This window comes from Globicephala melas, chromosome 18 (genome assembly GCF_963455315.2).
Source record: "Globicephala melas chromosome 18, mGloMel1.2, whole genome shotgun sequence".
NCBI classification, from domain to species: Eukaryota; Metazoa; Chordata; class Mammalia; order Artiodactyla; family Delphinidae; genus Globicephala; species Globicephala melas.
This window is the reverse complement of record NC_083331.1, coordinates 76,942,740-76,962,472: the sequence shown is the minus strand read 5'-3', so window position 1 is coordinate 76,962,472 and position 19,733 is coordinate 76,942,740. Positions and strand designations below refer to the sequence as shown.

General features: G+C 47.5%; 1 protein-coding gene across 2 annotated transcripts in view; it reads right to left on the bottom strand.

The window, feature by feature from the left end:
- ARHGEF7 (Rho guanine nucleotide exchange factor 7) overlaps positions 1–19,733 on the bottom strand; it is a 127,053-nt gene that overhangs the window by 93,058 nt on the left and 14,262 nt on the right. For both annotated transcript variants that reach the window (XM_030856724.2, XM_030856721.3), the window contains exon 2: positions 5,529–5,615. In XM_030856724.2, coding sequence (XP_030712584.1) covers positions 5,529–5,615 — 87 coding nt within the window. The remainder of the gene's footprint in view (positions 1–5,528; positions 5,616–19,733) is intronic.

Genomic DNA, 19,733 nt, shown 5'->3' with positions numbered 1-19,733 from the left:
GCAGAAATGCGGGCACTGCAGACGATAGAAGAAAGAAAAGCCAAAATGTTTACCCCAAGGGGCTTCCATTTTCCCGAGGGCAAGAGAAGCAACTGATACAGGCAGTCACAGGACTGACTGCAAAGGCGTGCTCTCACACACTGCTACGGGCAAGGCAGAAGGATAAAAATGTCTCTGGAGACAATTGGGCAATAGTGCTTTAAATGTTTAAAAGCCCCTACCTTTGACCTATGCACTGCCCTACCAGGGAATTTCTCCTTCAGAGATAATCAAAGATGCAGGATTCTGTACAGAAATGGCCATCACACAGATCACTGTCTACCACAATGAAAACTCAGAAACAACCTCTACATCCAAAAGTGGGGATTAGCACCACGAACTACGGAGAAGCCATTAAAGATAACTCGACAGATATTGAACACAAGAGAACAGCCACTACGTTAAGTTAAAGCACATTATAAAACATTTATACTATGATGTCATGGATATTTTAAAAGCATATTTACGTATGTGCAAAGCGGGGGAAAGACTGAAAAATATACACTAATTTTCATATTGGTTATCTCTAGATGGCATCATTATATAATTATTTTCTTCTTACATTTCTCCATTTCCTGAAGTCTGTATAACTGAATATGGATTATGGGGTAAAGTTTTTCAAAAATACATACCAACGTCGTTCAAACTACAAGAAAACGATAACAGTAACAGCCACTGTCTATTTAGCACCAAAAACACGTGAGGCACTGTTCTAAGTGCTATATGCTAATTCATTTATGCTAATTCACTTAATCCTACAACAAATATGAAGGGCCTGCATCGTGGTGATGCCCCTTATCCAGGTGGTAGAGCTGGCAAGAGGCAGAGTGGGACAGAAACCCAGCGGGCTTCAGGCCAATGTGCTTACCGGCCCTGCGAAGCAGAAAGCTGATATTCATGGGCAACCACCAGGAGGTGAGCAAGGCCCTGCAAGTACACAGGGCGCTTTTACAGAAGGCCCAAATCGCAGTGGGAGAGCACGCCCAGCTGACTGTTCAGCGCCCGCCCCAGCACGACCTGCTCGCAGCTGCTCAGCACCATGTGCACAATTCCCGGGAAGTGAGACAAACTGGGTTTTCGGTGAAAAGTTACTCTGTGAAGTGGCCAACTGCCACTGATGGTGATACAGGTGGAGAGGCCTAAGAAAGTAATAACTCAGCGAACAGATATAACGTTGTTAAAAACAGGTAAAAAATAAGACGGCATCCGAGCCAGCAAAGACTCACATCTGTGATGTGAACAAGTCCACCACTCACCCTGCAAAACAAACACCAAAGCGCCACCAAAACAGTCTCATAGAGCGAAAGTCAGAGCGTTTCCTCCTCGACAGTCTCACGGTCAAGGGAACAGTTTTCTTTCACAGTTTTAAGCACTAATAAACGACTACGGCATTATTTCCCTTACATAGATCTGCCTGTTCCGGCTTACCTGTGGTCATTACAGACATACATTAGTTTGCAACTGCTGACGATTTACCTAACCACACAGATTAGTATAAAATGAGTAATGCTGCATCCCAAACCGGACACCACCTGCTTCTCCAGGAAGGGTCCAAGAAGCAGGGCTGCCTGCAGCAGTGGAAAAGCCCCTCACTCAGAGCCAAACACCAGCTCCGTGCCCCAGCTCCGCACCCCCAGTCCCCTCAGCGGGTTGCACAGCCCCGGCTGGCCTTTCTGCTTACTGCCAGCATGGAGACTCTCACATCCACCCCCACTCCCCAGGACCTGCTGAACCTCTGGAGATGGGTCCACACATCAGTATTGCTTAAAAAGCCCAAGAGCAGCCCTGTGGCTAACGTTCAGGCAGTTAATAGTGAGAACTGACGAGTCAGGCTGTGTCTCCTTCCTGTAAAACAAGGACTGTAATAACTCAAAAGACGAAGGAGCAAACTAAGACAACACGTGGAAGTCCTTTAGAAAGTGTTACAAATAACCAAAAACAGCGTGCTATTGAGAACTGATTTCAGGGGTCAGATGGAAACTCTGGAAAACTACACAAAGACAGGACCTGGTCAGTATGAGCAACCTTCTCTCTCACACACGACGTTGCCTGCATGTCCAGGACAAGTTCTGTCCTTGCTACACGTGCTAGGCAAACGAGGGTTTCCAAACACAATATTCCCAAGCTGGAGACAATCACAGTGCCTGGCTCCTTGTATCAGTAAACTTAACTTTCTAGAAAAGTTCCAACTTTATTTATCAAGACATAATAGTTAAAAAAAAAAAAAAAAGACATAATAGTTCTAAACAGGGTCATCTTACATCCTTATTACACCATTAGGAACATGAGAAAAAACCTAAGTTCTTATCAAATTCCATACTATTTAAGGAAACAAAAAAGTCAAACAAGATGCTTGCTAGGAAGCAAACATTATATGAAAGATGAAAAGATCATCCAAGATATATGTGCTGTTTTCCTAAACACAGTTTTCCAATTTTTAAGTTTTTTTAAATTTTCCAAATTTAAAAATGGTTTCCAACTTAAAACTTAAATTGCTTCTCAAAGTTTAACAATAAATGCAAATCGTACAATACTCCTTTAAAATTAAAACTCCTTTCATAATCAGAACTCATTAGGGGAATAATACTTGATTTTCCACAGCGAGTTAAGGTGTGTATGTGTTAAAATAACTGATAAAGTAATTATGACGTTCAGTTCCTCTCTTCCTTTAAGAAATCTGAAGACAGTTTTTTTTTAATAAATTTATTTATTTATTTTCGGCTGCATTGGGTCTTTGTTGCTGTGCGCGGGCTTTCTCTAGTTGCGGCAAGTGGGGGCTACTCTTCCAGTGCATGGGTTTCTCATTGCCGTGGCTTCTCTTGTTGCGGAGCACAGACTCTAGAGCACAGGCTCAGTAGTTGTGGCGCACAGGCTTAGCTGCTCCGTGGCATGTGGGGTCTTCCCAGACCAGGGCTTGAACCCGTGTCCCCTGCCCCTTAAGACAGTTTATAATGGTGGTAGACAAGAAAATACATATACCAAAGACAGGCAGTCTGTTACAAACACAATGCAGTCTAAACTAACCCCTGGAAAAACCTACCTTGACACTTATATAGAACAAAAGCTAATCTAGAATTCAAGCTATCAATCTTGAGTTTCATGTTTGTAATTTCAAAAGCTTTCCTGTCAGTCTCTTGTCTTCCAGCATTTTGTGAAAATGAAGTGTGTAGAGCTACAAAGTGTTTCAAAAGAGCCAAGTCCTTCCCTCCTCACTCCCTTTCCATGTATTTTTCTTTAAAAACACTGGGAAGCCACCCGCCACACTGCGTTCCATGTGTGAGGCTGTCTTTCAGTGAACAAGCCTGGCCCTTCACATCACAGATTACAAGTCTGGAAGCCCAAGTTGAGTCCATACCGTACAGAGTGACTAACAAATGTATGAGCCTTCTGATGTGCTTTTTTTTTTTTTTTTTTTTTTTTGCGGTACGCGGGCCTCTCACTGCTGTGGCCTCTCCCGTCGCGGAGCACAGGCTCCGGACGCGCAGGCTCAGCGGCCATGGCTCACGGGCCCAGCCGCTCCGCGGCATGTGGGATCCTCCCAGACCGCGGCACAAACCCGTGTCCCCTGCATCAGCAGGCGGACCCTCAACCACTGCACCACCAGGGAAGCCCTGATGTGCTTTTTTAAATTGTTACCTCTTCTGTAATTGAAAGTTTTAAAGTTTAACTTATAACTGAGCTTGAAAGAATGTTAACTAAACTTGCCTCTGTTGTAAATTTACTGGAAGAGATATTTAAATACCACAAAGTAAGTCATACTTGACTTCTTTATATAAAAGGAAACCTTTCCTACCAACTACAACTGCCAGGTCATCAGGCAATCACAAGTATTAACTGAAGGCCTACTATACGCCAAGCACTGCTCTAGATACTTAGGATGTGTTAGTGAACAAAGTCTCTTCTAGAACATCTTTAAATAAACTCAATTTAACAAAAATAGTAGCTATATAAAATTTCAACAGCAACCTTTGGAAAACTAAGGATGAGGTGTTTTGGTTTTTTTTACGTTCAACATTCTTTAAAACAATACCTTCTTGCAAAGTGAGTTTCAAATTTAGTCTAATGAGAAACTAAACTCAATAGTTTGAAGGGGATAATAAAATTCCTCAACAAAGGTCAAAAAAAGCAAAAACTGCTACAAGCATTTATTATCACAGCCTAACAGGGAAACTCAATGATAAAACGACAAAGCCCATCCAGCAGAGGAAAAGACCTTTCTGAAACAATGTCTCTCCCCCGCCTAAACAGCCACCATCTCCACTGTGGACTCTCCTCTGAGCATTTTCACTTATCTGTACATGATTTCCTCACAGACATCAAATGCTACCAACTTAGTGTTTCCAATCATATTCATAAAGACAGTAATTTACTCTTATCAAACTTCAACCAAGAGATAAGCATTCCATATAGCCTTCCTCACAGATCTGATGACTTCTACATTTATTTCCCAAGAAACCTAAGAGACGGTTCTTTTAGGATACAATGGTTCTGTTGCAGATGCTTTCATATACTGTTACCTAGAAGCCTGGTATAATTCATCTCAGTACTCAGATAAGGAAACAAAGGCAGAGAGTGGTAAAGCCGCAGGTAGAAAAGGCAAGATTTAAACCCCCAACTGACTATAACCACATTAGTCTGTAATTTCCAAATAAAAAAGCAGCTACATTTCTGATCTAAAGTCCTATCCCAGGATTAAGAAAAACCACACGTGGTAACATAAGATGAAAAAGAAATTTCCAGGGCTTCCCTGGTGGCGCAGTGGTTGAGAGTCCACCTGCCGATGCAGGGGACACGGGTTCGTGCCCCGGTCCGGGAAGATCCCACAGGCCGCGGAGTGGCTGGGCCCGTGAGCCATGGCCGCTGAGCCTGCGCGTCCGGAGCCTGTGCTCCGCAACGGGAGAGGCCACGACAGTGAGAGGCCCGCGCGTACCGCAAAAAAAAAAAAAAAAAGAAAGAAAGAAATTTCCAGAGAGCTGCTACTGAAAGACTGTATTTAGCACAGTGACAAAATTCTAAGCAACATGGAAATGACACCCACGCCCCAAGACATAGATTAACATGTCCCTAACCTAAACATCAACTGTCAGAGTAAGAACCACCTAAAGGGAGTGACACTTGGAGGACTGGGGGCCCATTTTCTTTCTCCCGGCTCCGCCTGATCACCTGCTTAGGGTTCTGACGGCTGACCCAGACCTGGATACGCGTCCCCCGAGAATCCCTAGGGCAGAGTTAAAGCTAAGGCAAGTACCAAGGAGTCAGAAAGCGCCCCTGCCCAACAAACGGCTGTCGAAAACGTGTTGTCACCTGCACCACGAGCTACTGTAACCACCTGTCCCCATCGCAGCGGGCAAAATGTGGGGCTCCTCCCTGCCCTGAGCCCGCAGTCGCCCCTGGGGAACCCGCGAGCCGAGCCCCGGGCGCCGCCGCGGCGGGCCGTTACCACGCCCGCCCGCCTCGCGCCCCAGCGCCCCGCCGGCCCCGCCACTCACCTCCAGACGCAGGGACGCCCCGCAGCCTCGCAGGAACTCGCGGATGTTGCTCAGGCACTCGCCCTCGCTCCGGGGCTCCGGGTAGACCTGCAACACAGAGAACAGGCGCTGAGCGCCGCGGGCAGGCCGCGAACGCGCCCTGAGGGGAACGCGACGCGGCCCCGGCGGGCGTGCCGGCCGCGCGAGCGACCAGGGCGGGCTGCCCCGGCGGCCCGGAGCTAGCCCGGCCGCCCCCGGCGCCCGCCCGCTCGGCCGCCGCCTCTCCTCACCCTTTTTCCTTCCTCCGGGATGCACCAATCTCAGCCCCTTCCCTCACCAGGAAGTGGAGCGGCGCCGGAAGTGACGTCTTCAGACCGCGCCCCGGCAGGCCCCGCCCGCAACCTCTTCCGGTCCCCCGCCGTGAGGGCGCGGTCTCTTCTCTCGGCAGCTGGCGCTGGCCTTCCGACGCGGCCTACCGGGGCCGGCCCACGCGCGGACTTCTCCTCCCCGCACTTGGAGCTCGCCCTCGGACGCGGCCCACGTGGCCCGGCTCACGCGCGGATTCCCCATCCCCGCACCCGGCGCTCGCCTTCCGACGCGGCCTAGGGGGCGCAGCCCGCCCCGCCCGGAGGGACCCGGGAAAGCTTGGCCTCCTCCGCTTGAAGCAACCACGAAGGGACTGTTGAGAACCTGTTGTTTTCTCAGTTCTTCCCTGCCCCCGGCTCGGGGAGAGTGGAGCTGGAATTCTAATACGATGACTTAAAACAATTAGCGACGTAAATTATGCCGGCTGGGATTAGAGTGCAGTGTTTTCTTTTACTACATATAGACCGTGTGCTTCATCAATGATTAGCCAAAATAGCTGGTCCCTCGTCAGCGAAAAGTCAGCTGGGGAGAGATTGTGGCGAATGCAGCCTCCATCACAGGTGAAGAGCAGCGAGGGCTCCTGCAGACTGTCTGGTGCTTGGTCCGAGGCAGAGCTGTAAAGGCCACGGCCACACGTGTAAGCAGTTACAGCTTCCCAGGGCAAGAAACAAAGGAAACCAGGAACGGCACCGGTTACATAGAACTATCAAGGGAGAAGCCTGAGATCTCAGAAGAGCTTTTTGTTGTTGTTCTGAACAGCATGTGAAGACTTTTTACACTAAAGTATAGTACAGAATTCTAGCATTTGGGGACGTTCAAGACATTTTGTCCTTCTGTCCTCTAGGGGGAAATCACGACATTCCATTAGGCCTCTCTCAGGAATACAGTTTCATTTCAAAGTGGTCAGGTCTTCTAAAACTACAAAAGAAAACCAGGGTGTTGAGCAGTGCCAAGAGGGAGGAAATGACACTTTTTTTTCTCTACAGTTTAAAAATTCTTAGGAGTGCCAGCATATTTCCCTCCAAATACTGAACAGATTTGTTTTTTTCAGTGGAACTTGAGAGAGAGTGGAACAGCAAAGCTGCCTTCTAGTCCATTTTACTCCTCCCTCACACTGTTTTTGCATACAAATACAATCAATCCTCATTCACGGATTCTATATTTGCAAATTTGCCTACTCGATAATATTTATGTGTAACCCCAAAATCTGTATTTGCGGCACTTTCTCATTTATAGACGTGTGCAAAGCAGCAAAATATTTGAATTGCCTTATGCACACATTCCCAGCTGAATTTGAACAAGGCCATGCTCTGCCATCTTCTTGTAGCTCATAATGTAAGCAAATGTCCTTTTCACTCCACTGGTGCCACATTTTTCACTTTTTTTTTTTTGCTTTTTCTTGGTGATTTCACTGTTTTAAATGGCCCCCAAACGTAGTGCTAAAGCAGTGTCTGGCATTCCTAAGCGCAAGAAGGTTGTAATGTGCCTTACAGAGAAAATACGTGTGTTAGATAAGCTTCACTCAGGCCTGAGTTATAGTGCTGTTGGCCGAGAATTCAATGTTAATGAGTCAACAATACGGTACATCCAGAAAAAGGAAGAGGATATTCGCAGGTCTGTACGTGAAGCCGCTCCGGAAAGTGCTAAAGTAACTTCTGTAGTGCGTGATGGAGCTATGGAAAAGATGGAAAAGCAACTAAATTTGTGGATTCATGAGATGACAAGCAATAAAAAGAGTGTAGTGGACAGTGTTGTTGTGAGGCTGAAAGCCAAAGAAATTTACGGTCATGTTACCCAGGGTCAAGAAAATGTTAAACCCTTCTCAGCTAGTGCAGGTTGGCTTGCACGATTCAAAAGGCGATACCACATGAAAAATGTTAAACTTGCAGGCAAGGTAGGTTCTACAGATCAGGAGGCTGCAGAAGAATTTAAAAAATACCTGCTAAGCATTATACATGAAAAGGGTTATATGGAAGAGCAGGTTTTCAACGCAGATGAAACTGGCTTATTTTACAAGAATGTTGGCAAACGAACCTATGTAATGCAAATGGCCTCCAAAACTCCTGGCTTTAAATCATTCAAAGACTGTGCAACCTTGCTATTATGTGCAAACGCCAAGGGTGACTTTAAGTGCAAACCCCTCATGGTACACAGAGCACAAAACCCACAATCACTTAGAGGGAAAAACTTGAACTGTATGCCAGTCCACTGGAGATGGAACAAAAAAGCATGGATGGCGTCCAAAATATTCTGGGATTGGTTCCACAACTGCTTCATCCCAGAAGCTGAACGTTATCTCCATGGTAAAAACCTTGCTTTCAGGGTTTTATTAATTTTGGATAATGCCCCAGTTCATTGCCGTGAAGAACTCGAAAATGCCCACCCCAACATAGAAGTTCTCTTCATGCCCCCAAACACAGCATCTCTTATCCAACCCCTCAATCAGGGCGTGATAAAAGCTTTCAAGGCACACTACGCCAGGGAGCTTTATAGCAAGGCTTTTGAGGCTCTCAACGCCAATGAGGAGACCACCATGATGGACTACTGGAAGTCAGTCACCATACGCAATGTTATTGATTATATCAGCACAGCCTGGGACAGCGTCAAGCAGGCTACTATCAACAATTGTTGGGGAAATGTTTGGCCAGACTGTGTGAAAAATTTTGAAGGTTTTGAAGGTGTTACAGAAAATATAACGAGCAGTGTCAAAAACATAATGCATATTGCACAACAGATAAGTGGAGAAGGTTTCAGTGACATGAAGGAAGGCGATGTGGAGGAAATTTTGGCAGAAGTGGCAGTAGAACCCACCAACAAAGACCTGGACGAGATGGCAAAACAAGGCGATGGAGTTAGTGATGATGAGGATGGTGATAGTCAGCCTGAGACTCCAAGAATCGTCCCTCTCACAGCAGCCAAAATAGCAGAATGGAATTCTGCCTTGGAAAAAATTTTCAATGACATGGAAAAGTGTGACCCTGTGCCCGAACGCAGCCTCACGTTTAAGCGCCTCACCTCCACCGCGTTCATCCCTTATGCCGAAACGCTTAAAGATTTGAGGCAAAAAGCCAAGCGGGTGAGGCTGAAGCAGTTTTTCAAGCCAGATTGGGAGGGCAAGTTGCTGACACCGTCACCAAACTGGGAAAGCCAGACTCCTGAGGCAGAGCTGCCAGGTCTCACAGGCCACCCGCCCTGACATCTTCCTTCCTGAGTCTCCCTCCGTTCCCGTACAGCAAGCCAAGGTCACCAGGTTTAACCCCACCGTGCACTGCCCCATCACGTGTCCCATGGCTCCATCAACAGTAAGGTGGTTTCCATAAATTTTAAATGTTTGATCTTTGGTTAATGCTTTTTTTTTGGGGGGGGGGCTTGCTTTCTTGCATTATGCTGTAGTGTCCAATATACAGTGTGTATTTGTGTGTGTATGTGAGCGGTGAACATGTGTACTGTGTATGTGACTGAATGGAAGAGCTAAATTAGAATAGTCACACTATGGTAGACTACATTACATAATGCTGTAATTGAGATGGTGTTTTATTATAAAGATATACTGCATGTAATTATTTGTAAATATATATGTTAAATAAGCTATCTTTAAACAGAAATACACCTAAAAACAAGATTATGTATTGATTGGTTGACCAGATGTTGTGACCAGAGGTTCAAAGGAAACTAACCCTGTATTTCTCCATGAACAGTGGTTCAGTAGTTGCTAATTCAGTGGTCATGGTGCCCTTGTAGAATGTAACTACCACAAATAATGAAATCAACTCTACGTTTAAAAGTATTGATCCATAAGGATCTAATTGTTATGATTTCTCTTCTGAATTGAGTCAATACAGCTATTGTGAGTTCCCAAATGATGGAAACATGTTACAGTTCTTGATAAAAATTATTAAATATAAAATGCAAATTTTATTTGGAAATATATATCTTCATGAGATGTATAGGGTTTTTTTTTAATTAGTTCATTAACCCATGGATAATCGTCACTTACTGCTGGAAAGAGATACGGACCAGCGCCAATTCTATTCCTATCTTGGGGTTTTTTTAATGCAAAAACTGAGAAACCTTGTTCATAAAAATAAGCACATGGAAATGGAAAGGAGTTTTGTTAGAATGCCTCTTTGAAGCCTTCTGAGTTACATAGCCAAAGTCCAGATATAATCTGTCATAAATAAAAACTTAAAATCATCAGCCAACAGCTTGATTGGGGTCTCCTTCAATTTCTGTGAAAGCTAAGAAGTACAACCCTGAGCTGCAACATGCAGTCATCAGAGTCACTCCCCTCCCAGCACCGGCACCCTTTGTGACAGCTGGGAGGCCTTCCACCTGGCAGCGTGCACCTCGGGAAGACAACAAAGGGTGAAGTGGGAGAAGGCCATTGTGAAAGGGGAGGTGGGACAGTCGGACCAGTGTGATGCTCTCCTTGCTCAGAGACAGCTGCTCTGGCTCCTTGGTTTTAGTTGAGCATGGATGCAAGCTGAGGACCTAGAAATGGAAATGGATTCCCTTAAAACTATCCTGAACTTTACCTAAAGCAACATACCTGTTTGGAGAACTGTAATGTAAACGAGTCAAAACTTTATAGTAAGTAGTTCCTAACTGTAACACACATACTGACCGCAAACAAGCCACTTGACCCCTCTATGTCTACACCTCTATCTCCAGTTTAAGGCTGACACGTTCAGCGTTTGTCAACAGGGCTGTTGGGAGGATCAGATGCATAATAAATTGGTCCGACAATATTGGACCTAGACTCCTGCCAGGTCATGTGATGAGCACTGTGACTGCAAAGAAGAGGGGGGCACAGCCCCTGCCCTCGGTGAGGAAGAACTGCTCACAGTGTGGCAAGTGCAGCCACACAGGTGTATGCTCAGGACCCTGGAGGCACAGACAGGGCAGGCCAGAGGCTTAGCCACCCCAAACAGTGACAACCGAGTTGGGGACGAAAGGGTGAAGAGGCAGATGGGACTGCATTATCAAGGGTGTGACACTTGAAAAGTCCATCATGTTTTCAAGGGTGGTGAATAATCAGGGCAACTGAGATCATGGGTGAAGCTGCAATGGAAAAAAATGCATTGGAGCGATGATGATACAAAAGGAGATATTTAAAAGCTCCCCCTCCCACCATATTTTGCTGAAGAAGCTGTATGAATGGTAAGTGAGCACATGAAAAAGTGTTGAGCATCATTAGTCATCAGGGAAATGCAAATTAAAAGCACAGATAACACTACCCACCCACCAGAGCAGTGAGATGGAAAAGGCTGACAGTATCAAGCGTTGGCAAGGATGGGAAGCAACTGGAGCTCCCACGCGTGACCGGTGGGAGTGTCAGGTGGTGCGCTTGGGAAACCGGCAGTTCCTTGCAAAGTTAAACATACCTAAGCCCCAGCAATTCCTCCCCTAGGTGTTTACCCAAGAGGGATGAAAACATATGGCCACAAAAAGCCGTGTTCAAGAATGTTTACAGCAGCTTTATTTACAGTCACCAGAGCCTTCAGAACCTGAAGGCGGGCTCCGCTCAGTGCATCTCCAGATGTGTTCAGAGAGGAGCTCTGGCCTCAGATGACCAACAGCTGCCCCATGTGCTTTCCAGAAATCCTCTCCCAAACTCGCCACGATAATAAACTCCAGGCTTTCCCGCCAAAGCCTCTAATCAGGCAGAGCCATAGACAGCCCCCAAACCATTGTGATTTTCCTTTGAAATACGGCTTTTGTACTCAATATTTGGCAAGGGGTGTGTCTGACACTCTGAGAATTTGCTACAAACTAAATCACAAGGCAATGTTAAGGCCAGACTTCAGAGACCTCCGCAGCTGCCCAGCTCCCACCTTCTCAACTCCTTTCTACCACCCACTCCACGCCGGGGACAGCCAGCTCTACCCTCAGTCCAAATAAAGTGCCAACTAGAGGAGCTGCCTTCTCTCCACGTCTGAAGGAGTTTAGAGTTTTAGTTTCCAAAACTGCTTGAGGAAGAAGAATAGGCAGTTCTAGCAAGCAAAGAATTAACATAGGTTCAGTGTTACTGCAACACTTAAGATGGAGAGTACAGAAAACCGCTGCAGCTTGTAACAGCTGGGAAACACTCAGCTGCTCAGGAGCCTAGTTCCCAGAAGTGGTGGCCTGAACTGGTGACTTCCCAGGGTGCCTCCATGTCCTTATCCCTGCCCTCATTTTGTAAATAGTCTCTTTGTTAAACTCTCTTCAACCATTTCTGTTTAGCATGCCGTCTGTTTCCTGCTGGGACCCTAACCCAGTGAGCTTCCTGGTGGTACGGTTAAAAATAGAAAACAGTGTCACAGCAAAAGATGAGAAACAATTTAGGGAAAGGATTAGGTCAATTACAGTCCTGCCACAGAACAGACCACCAGCCTACCACACAGCATTTAAAAAGAGTCAGCTTTATATACTGTATGTCACAACCTCCTGGTTACAGTAGGTGTGGGACAAGGAACATGGGGAACAGTATGCAGGACATGCTGCCTTAGTGTTTAAAGAAAAAGCAAGAAGAAGATGTGCCTGGGTGTTCAGAAATGCATGGCCCGGGACTTCCCTGGTGGCGCAGTGGTTAAGAATCCGCCTGCCAATGCAGGGGACACAGGTTCGATTCCTGGTCCGGGAATATCCCACATGCCGCGGAGCAACTAAGCCAGTGCGCCACAACTACTAAAGCCCGCATGCCTAGAGCCCATGCTCTGTAACAGGAGAAGCCACCACAATGAGAAGCCCGCACGCCACAACGAAGAGTAGCCCCGCTCGCCGCAACTAGAGAAAGCCCGCGTGCAGCAACAAAGACCCAACGCACCCAAAAATAAAAATATAATAAAATAAATCTTAAAAATAATAAAAGAGATGCATGCCCTGTCTCTGGAAGCACATGCTGGATAACAGGGGCTGCCTCCAGGGAGAGGACCCGGGGCTTGGAGGACAGAGGGGGAGAAGGGAAACTTGCTTTGCACTCTGTACTTTTTGGTACCCTTTGAATTTTGTACCACATGAAAGTATTATTAAATAAATACATTTTTAAAAAGAACACTCCATTCCAATGTTCTCACAGGTCAAGGTGCCTCCCCATTAGAAAACAGTCCTCTTTGGAGAGCCCAGCTGTCAGTGTGTTGGGGTCCTCGTGAGGCAGATCTCCACCACGCCATGCCAATATGCAACACTATGCTTAAAATCCTAAATTCACCACCTAATAATTAGCACTGAATGTAATGACCTGGTAGCCATGGCTTTATTCTAACTAGAGTGCAGCCGTCTCCTGATCAGGGACCACACTTGTCCATAGCTCTCCGCTCACTCTGCAGCCAGAGGGTTTCAGGGGAGTAAAGGCAGAGGTCTGCAGAGCCCACTTGGAGGCTACGGGGCGCCTCCTGCAAATCCATGGAAAACAGTGGCGCGCCCAGCAGGGAGCTCAAGGGCTTGGCGGCGAAACACCAGAGAGTAAATTCGCTCCCGAAGTGCGCGGCCTGGGTTACAAGTAGTTTACTGGAAGACACTTCAGACACTTCAATAAAGTGCATTTTCCTTTGGCTTCCCTTCTTCATTATATCCCAAAGCCCAGCTCCTGTATGGATGCTATGGTCATCTGGGGGAAAATAAAGATGTCATCCATTAGTGTGGAGCTAGGCAAGCCATAAAGGGTGATCGGAAATAGGAATGCACTGAGTTCAGCCATCCCAGACATGGGGGATGTCAGGGGCAGGCGGACCAGCAAGACTGCGTGGCTTAAATTAGCTCGGGTGTCCCCTGAGGCTCGGTTCCCACAAGCTGCAAAAGCACATTTTAAGTCCTTCAGAGATGGTGGCGACAGTCCCAAATTGATACCAATGCCAAAAATGGACTTTTTAAAATGTGGGCATAAGCTTTCACCAGACTACCTAGGTTAAATTTCTCCACCGCATTTGTGTTTTGCTCTCCCGGTAATGTTAGATCAAAACAGGTAGGTGTGTAGTAATCGTCAAATGAGAGCAGTCTTGAAAACAGCACATGCCCTGTGGTGGCTGTGATCCAGACACCTGGGACGCAGAGGTGCACGGGCCAGGCCGTCATTAATGTCTTGTGCCTTCCTTAAGCAGACGCCATTTCTTACACCTCGGAAGGATCTTGAAACAGGGAAACAGGAGTACGAATTCCTAAGACAACTCAGATTGGGCCTTGTAATCAGAGATTTTTCTTAACTGAAGTTTCACCTGTTCAAATGGAATAATCATCCCTTTTTTCCTCTCATTCTCATGCTTTCAACCCAACGGAAACATGTGTTTTGTAAATCTGAGCCACTGCTTACTTTCTTCTTAAGCTCAATTTCTGCAGTGTTTCTGGTCCTTTGACATCCATCTCCTCTCCTACTGAGCACATTTCAGAATGGCTACCGATGTCTTTGCCTGTGTCCATTGGTGGAAAAGCCTGTAGAGAGGCTCGTGGTCTCCGACGGGAGGGTGCCATGTACCTCTGCAGTGTCAGTGCAGCAGGTAGGGGCGAGAATACCCCCAGGAGAGGAGCCCCGCCCCCCAGGAGCATGAGGCACTGGTGGCCGCAGGTCTCACGGGTCTGCTCTTTGCCTCACGGACAACCCAACCCCCTACCTTTGACCGAGATGCCTCAAGGGAGAATGTCAACTCCTGTCCCCGCAGCCACTGCTGGGATTGCACCGATGAAACCTGTGTCCTCAGATGTCTGTGCGGGGCCTGTGTGGCCTGCCACCCCATTGGTTTACCTCGCTGTGCATGCTCCGCCCTTTCCCACGCAGTGAAGCCAGGGGCAGCAGTGGGAACTTCGGAGCAGCGCCCTGCCTCGTGCCTGACCAACCCTCCCAGTGAAAGAACCCGTCTTTCATTTCTAAACAGCCCAAGAAGCTGCATTGAAGGCAAGTTAACGCCTCTGGGCCAGAAGACGGGACACTGACCACCTTGGAGAAAGTTCTGTTTTCACCCACACGTTAGTATGTGGGAGGCTTGAAGGCGCGCAGAGAGGGCTGGCTGACTTTGGAGAGAGGCTGGGAAGCGAAAAGGGAGCCTTCACCAGAGGAAGGAACGTGAATAAGGGGAGAGGAAAAAGCGGAGGACGCTCAGTGGCAAGTGTGCCTCTCTATAACTAGCAGCGAAGACCCTCCCCAGAGGGAACGGCAGGGGAAGCAGGCGACCACAGCTCGGAGCACTCGTGCTGTAAAAGCCTCTTGCGAGAAAGAAGCCAGTCGAGACTTCATATTAAGTGTGAGTAATAAAAAGGTGATAAGAAGCTCATAATCTCCCGAGCTCTTAAGTACCCGCAGAGTACCCGCTGAAATAGGGCCGTAGCTGTAAGATGTGGAGCAGTATGTAGTTCAAAACTACGTTTTCAAACGATCACTTAGAAAAACTGAGCTTCATTAGTTAAAGATAAGGCGGCCAATGCATACTCAGGAATTCTATTTCTTCCAGACTACTATAGCTGGAACATCTCCCTGCACATTTATAATTTGCCTGTCACGTCACTCCTCTGCTCAAAACCCTCAAAAGCCCCCCATTTCACTCAGAGTAAAAGCCAAAGTCCTTTAAGAGAATAAAAGGTAAGACACAGACTGGACGAAAGTACTGCATTTGCAAAACACACATCCAATCACGGACTTTTATCTAAAACATACAAAGAACTACTAAAACTCAACAATAAGAAAACAGCCCAATGGAAAAATGGGCAAAAGACCTGAACAGTCTCCTTACCAAAGAAGATATACAGATGGCAAGGCCACTAAACATATGAAAAGATGCTCCACATCATATGTCATCAGGGAAATGCAAATTAAAAGAACAGTGAGATACTGCTGCACACCCATTAGAATGACACAAATCTGGACTTCCTTGGCAGTCCAGCAGTTAACGCTTCACGTTCCAGTCCAAGGGGTGTGGGTTTAATCCCTGGTTGGGGAGCTAAGAGCCCACATGCCCCGCGGCCAAAAAACCAAAACATAAAACAGAAGCAATATTGTAACAAATTCAATAAAGACTTTAAAAATGGTCCACATCAAAAAAAAAAAAAAAAAAGAATGACACAAATCCAACACTGACAGCACCCAATGCTAGCAAGGACGTGGAGCAACAGGAACTCTCATCTGCTGCTGATGGGAATACACACTGGTCCACACCGTGGAAGAGACTTACTTATAAAACTAAACATCCTCTTATCATAAGGTCCAAAAATCTTGCTTCTTGGGTAAATTCGCTTTACCCAAATGAGTTGAAAACGTGTCCACGCAAAAACCTGAATACAAATGTTTATAGCAGCTTTATTCATAATTGCCCAAAGCTGGAAGTAATCAAGATGACCTTCAGTAGGCGAATGAACAAATAGACTGTGGTTGGTTCAGAAGATGGAAGATCATTCAGCAATAAAAGAAGATGAGCCACGAAAAGGCATGGAGGAGACTTCATGTTACTAAGTGAAAGAAGCCAATCTGAAAAGGCTACGCACCGTATGATTCCAACAATGTGACATCCCGGAAAAAGTAAAACTATGGCAACAGTAAAAAGATCAATGGTTGCCAGGGACTAGGGGAGAGGGCGGGATGAACAGGCAGAGCACAGAGAATTTTTAGGGCAGTGAAACCATCCTGTGTGACACTGTGATGACGGATACGTGTCATGTCCAAACCCACGGACTGCACAGCACAGAGTGAACCCTAATGTACATTATGGACTTTACTTAGTAATGTATCAGTACTGCTTCATCAACTGTAACAGGTGTCCCACACTAGCACAAGACGTTAATAATAGGGGAAAGTGGAGAGGGGTGGATGGAAATTCTGTGTACTTTCTGCTAAATTTTCTGGAAACCTAAAACTGCAAATAAAGTCTACTCATTTATTTTTTTTATTTTTTTATTTTTTTCGGCACGCGGGGCCTCTCACTGCTGTGGCCTCTCCCGCTGCGGAGCACAGGCTCCGGACGCGCAGGCTCAGCGGCCATGGCTCACGGGCCCAGCCGCTCCGCGGCACGCGGGATCCTCCCGGACCGGGGCACGAACCCGCGTCCCCTGCATCGGCAGGCGGACTCTCAACCATTGCGCCACCAGGGAAGCCCCTACTCATTTATTTTTAAAGTCAAAGTCCTTATGATGGCTGAGCAGGCCCTGCACGGTCTGTTCCCTCGGTCCCTCCTTGACCTCATCATCAGCCAGCTGCTACTCTCCCCCAACTCACAGTGGCCTCTGCTGTTCCCAGAATTTGCCAGGCAGGCTCCTACCTCAGGACCTTTGCACAGCCTAGTCTCTCCACCTGAAATTCCCTTCTCCCCAATATACACGTCACACCTTGCTCACATACATCAAGTCTTTGTTCAAATGTCACTTCTCTGTAACGCCTACCCTACCTACCAGAAGTCAAACTGCAATGCCACCCTAATTGCTGGCCCCCCCATTTTTCTCCGTAGCCCTATCACTGTCCAACGTGCTGTGCAATCTGCTTGCGTACTATGTACGCGTCCAGAATACCTCCCTGTGCCGTGAAATATATGCCCCACCGGCAATCTGTTTGATGAGTGTTACATCTCAACACCTGGCACATACAAGCACTTAGTATATTATTGGTTCAGTGAATTAATGGTTTAATTAAGGACCTTTGCCTATGACACTAATTCAGTACCAGAATCACTTGGTTATAGCCACCTGAAGTGAAGGTGTGATGCTGACAGCACCTAGAACCAAAAAGTAATATAATTGGTCTCATATGAGAATTGAATATTTGAGACAGCAACTGTGCTGAAAAACACTTGGAAATATAATCACCGTAGACAAAACATTACAGAGACATAAAAGACGCTCTTGGGTTTTACCATAAACCCTAAGCCCTGTCTGTCACGGCTGACGGATGCATCCTGTTACCACCGGCTCCGTCTGAGGCCGGCCTCCCGGCTGCTGCCCAGCCCTCCGAGGACCGCCAGCTCGGCGTCCAGGGCTCCGTTTTCGCTCTGTGGGTATCAGGCGTCGGTCAGCCGGGCGCCGCTGAGAGCCAGCACTCTGGTTTCAGCGCCGTCTCCTGTCACTAAGGAAGATCGTTGCCTCGAAGCGGGGCTCCCGGAACCAGCTGGCTGGCTCCCCCAGGCCTCGGCTCCTGTCGGCGGCTGGCACGTTGTACAGCCGCCCATGAGACCTGCGTGGGGACAGGCTTGCCTTATGCCCGGGTCCTAAGTTTCACAAAGGGGCCGGAACAAGCTGATGAGGCCCTCTCTCGTGATTCTGACATTGCAGAGCTGAGAGACACACGGGGAGAGCGGGACAGGGAAAGCAGTGAGGAAGGGCGCCGCCAGAGCTGCCGCTTGTCCTTGGTCCGCTAGCTCGTCTCCCCGCGGCCTCGGGAGGCAGGCGCAGCCTCACCGCATCCCCCTCCTTCAGCCTGCTTCCTCTCTGTCCCCAGGTTCTGTCCTCTCCACTCCACTTCTGAGCCCAGCCGGTGAGCTTTACTTCGGTTATTCTGTATTTCAGCTCTGTAATTTCCGTATGTTTCTTTTTCATAAGCCCTCTCTCTTTGCTGCGATCTCCTATTCTTCACTTGTCTCAAGAGAATCTGTAATCGTTTTTGAAGCCTTTTTATGATGGCAGCTTGAAAACCCTTGTCAGGTGATTCCAGACTCATTCACTGCGAGGAGACGGTCGCTGAAGCTCGTCTCCGCCAAGACACCTAGAAAAGCAGGTCCTGTGACCAGACGTGGGTAGGGGTCTGGGAGGTTGCCAGTAGCCATCTCTGTTTTCTCCGTATTCAGTGACAAAGTGAATTCTTAGTTGGCTACTGAATTGAAAAGCATAGACTGGAATGAACTCAAGACGCACATCCTCGGTGGCGGTGGAAGGCCAGCATGCGCCACAGACCCTGCAGACCTGCGGAGAAGCAGGGCCCCAGTTTAAGGACCCTAGGCCCACGGCCCCTGGGAGCAGCAAGGGACGGAGGCACAGCTCAGCAGACCTACTCGCTGGACCCAGATGCCCCCCCCTGCCACAGCTCAGCAGTGCGGGTGACTTACCCCTCCCCCGAAAGCTGTCGTTTCAAAGAGAGCCCTTACCCACAGGTAAGGGTTACCCACAGGTTACCCACAGCTTACCCACAGGTGTCTCCATACCTTTTGGTAGCTTTTAGTGACTCATCATCTTATTTAGCTATAGTTCCCCCCAACCCTAATATGAATATTTCAAGGATTCCTCCTTAAGTGCCTCAACTTAAATAATACATTTATTAAATCTCATACAAGCCTCCTGAGCTTGGCCTCAATACGGATGGTGTTCCTCTTCTGTGTATTTTTTTAAATATTTATTTATTTGGCTGTGCCGGGTCTTAGTGGCAGCACATGGGATCTTTAGTTGCAGCGTGTGGGATCTCTTGAGTTGCGGCTGTGGGATCTAGATCCCTGACCAGGGATCGAACCCCGGGCCCCCTGCATTGGGAGTGTGGAGTCTTAGCCACTGGACCACCAGGGAAGTCCCTCTCTTCTGTTTTATGCAACAATTTTCTAGATGTAAAGAAACATGAGGAATCCCATTTTCCAGATAAACTCCAAGTGCCCCTTCCAATCCAAGGCAGGATTCATTCCAGGCTCTCTACCTCCATGTTTCAATGCCCCAAAAGCCCACAGAGAAGCAGCATGGGGTCTGCTCTGTCCTGAACTAAAAGGCACTAGGTTAGGAAATTTCCCAAGCATGGGGGTGGGGGCCACATCCAGGTAGGCGAGCAGCCTGTGCTCACCTGTGGAAAAGCTCCCAGGTGACCACATCTCGGTCTCCCGTCTTCTTAAAGATGCACTGCCTTGCATGCAGTCTGGCTAGTCCCAGGTTACAGTACTCTTGGGCTGAGGAGCTCAGTGGGCCGTCAGAGGTGCTGAAATGTGTCCCCTGGAC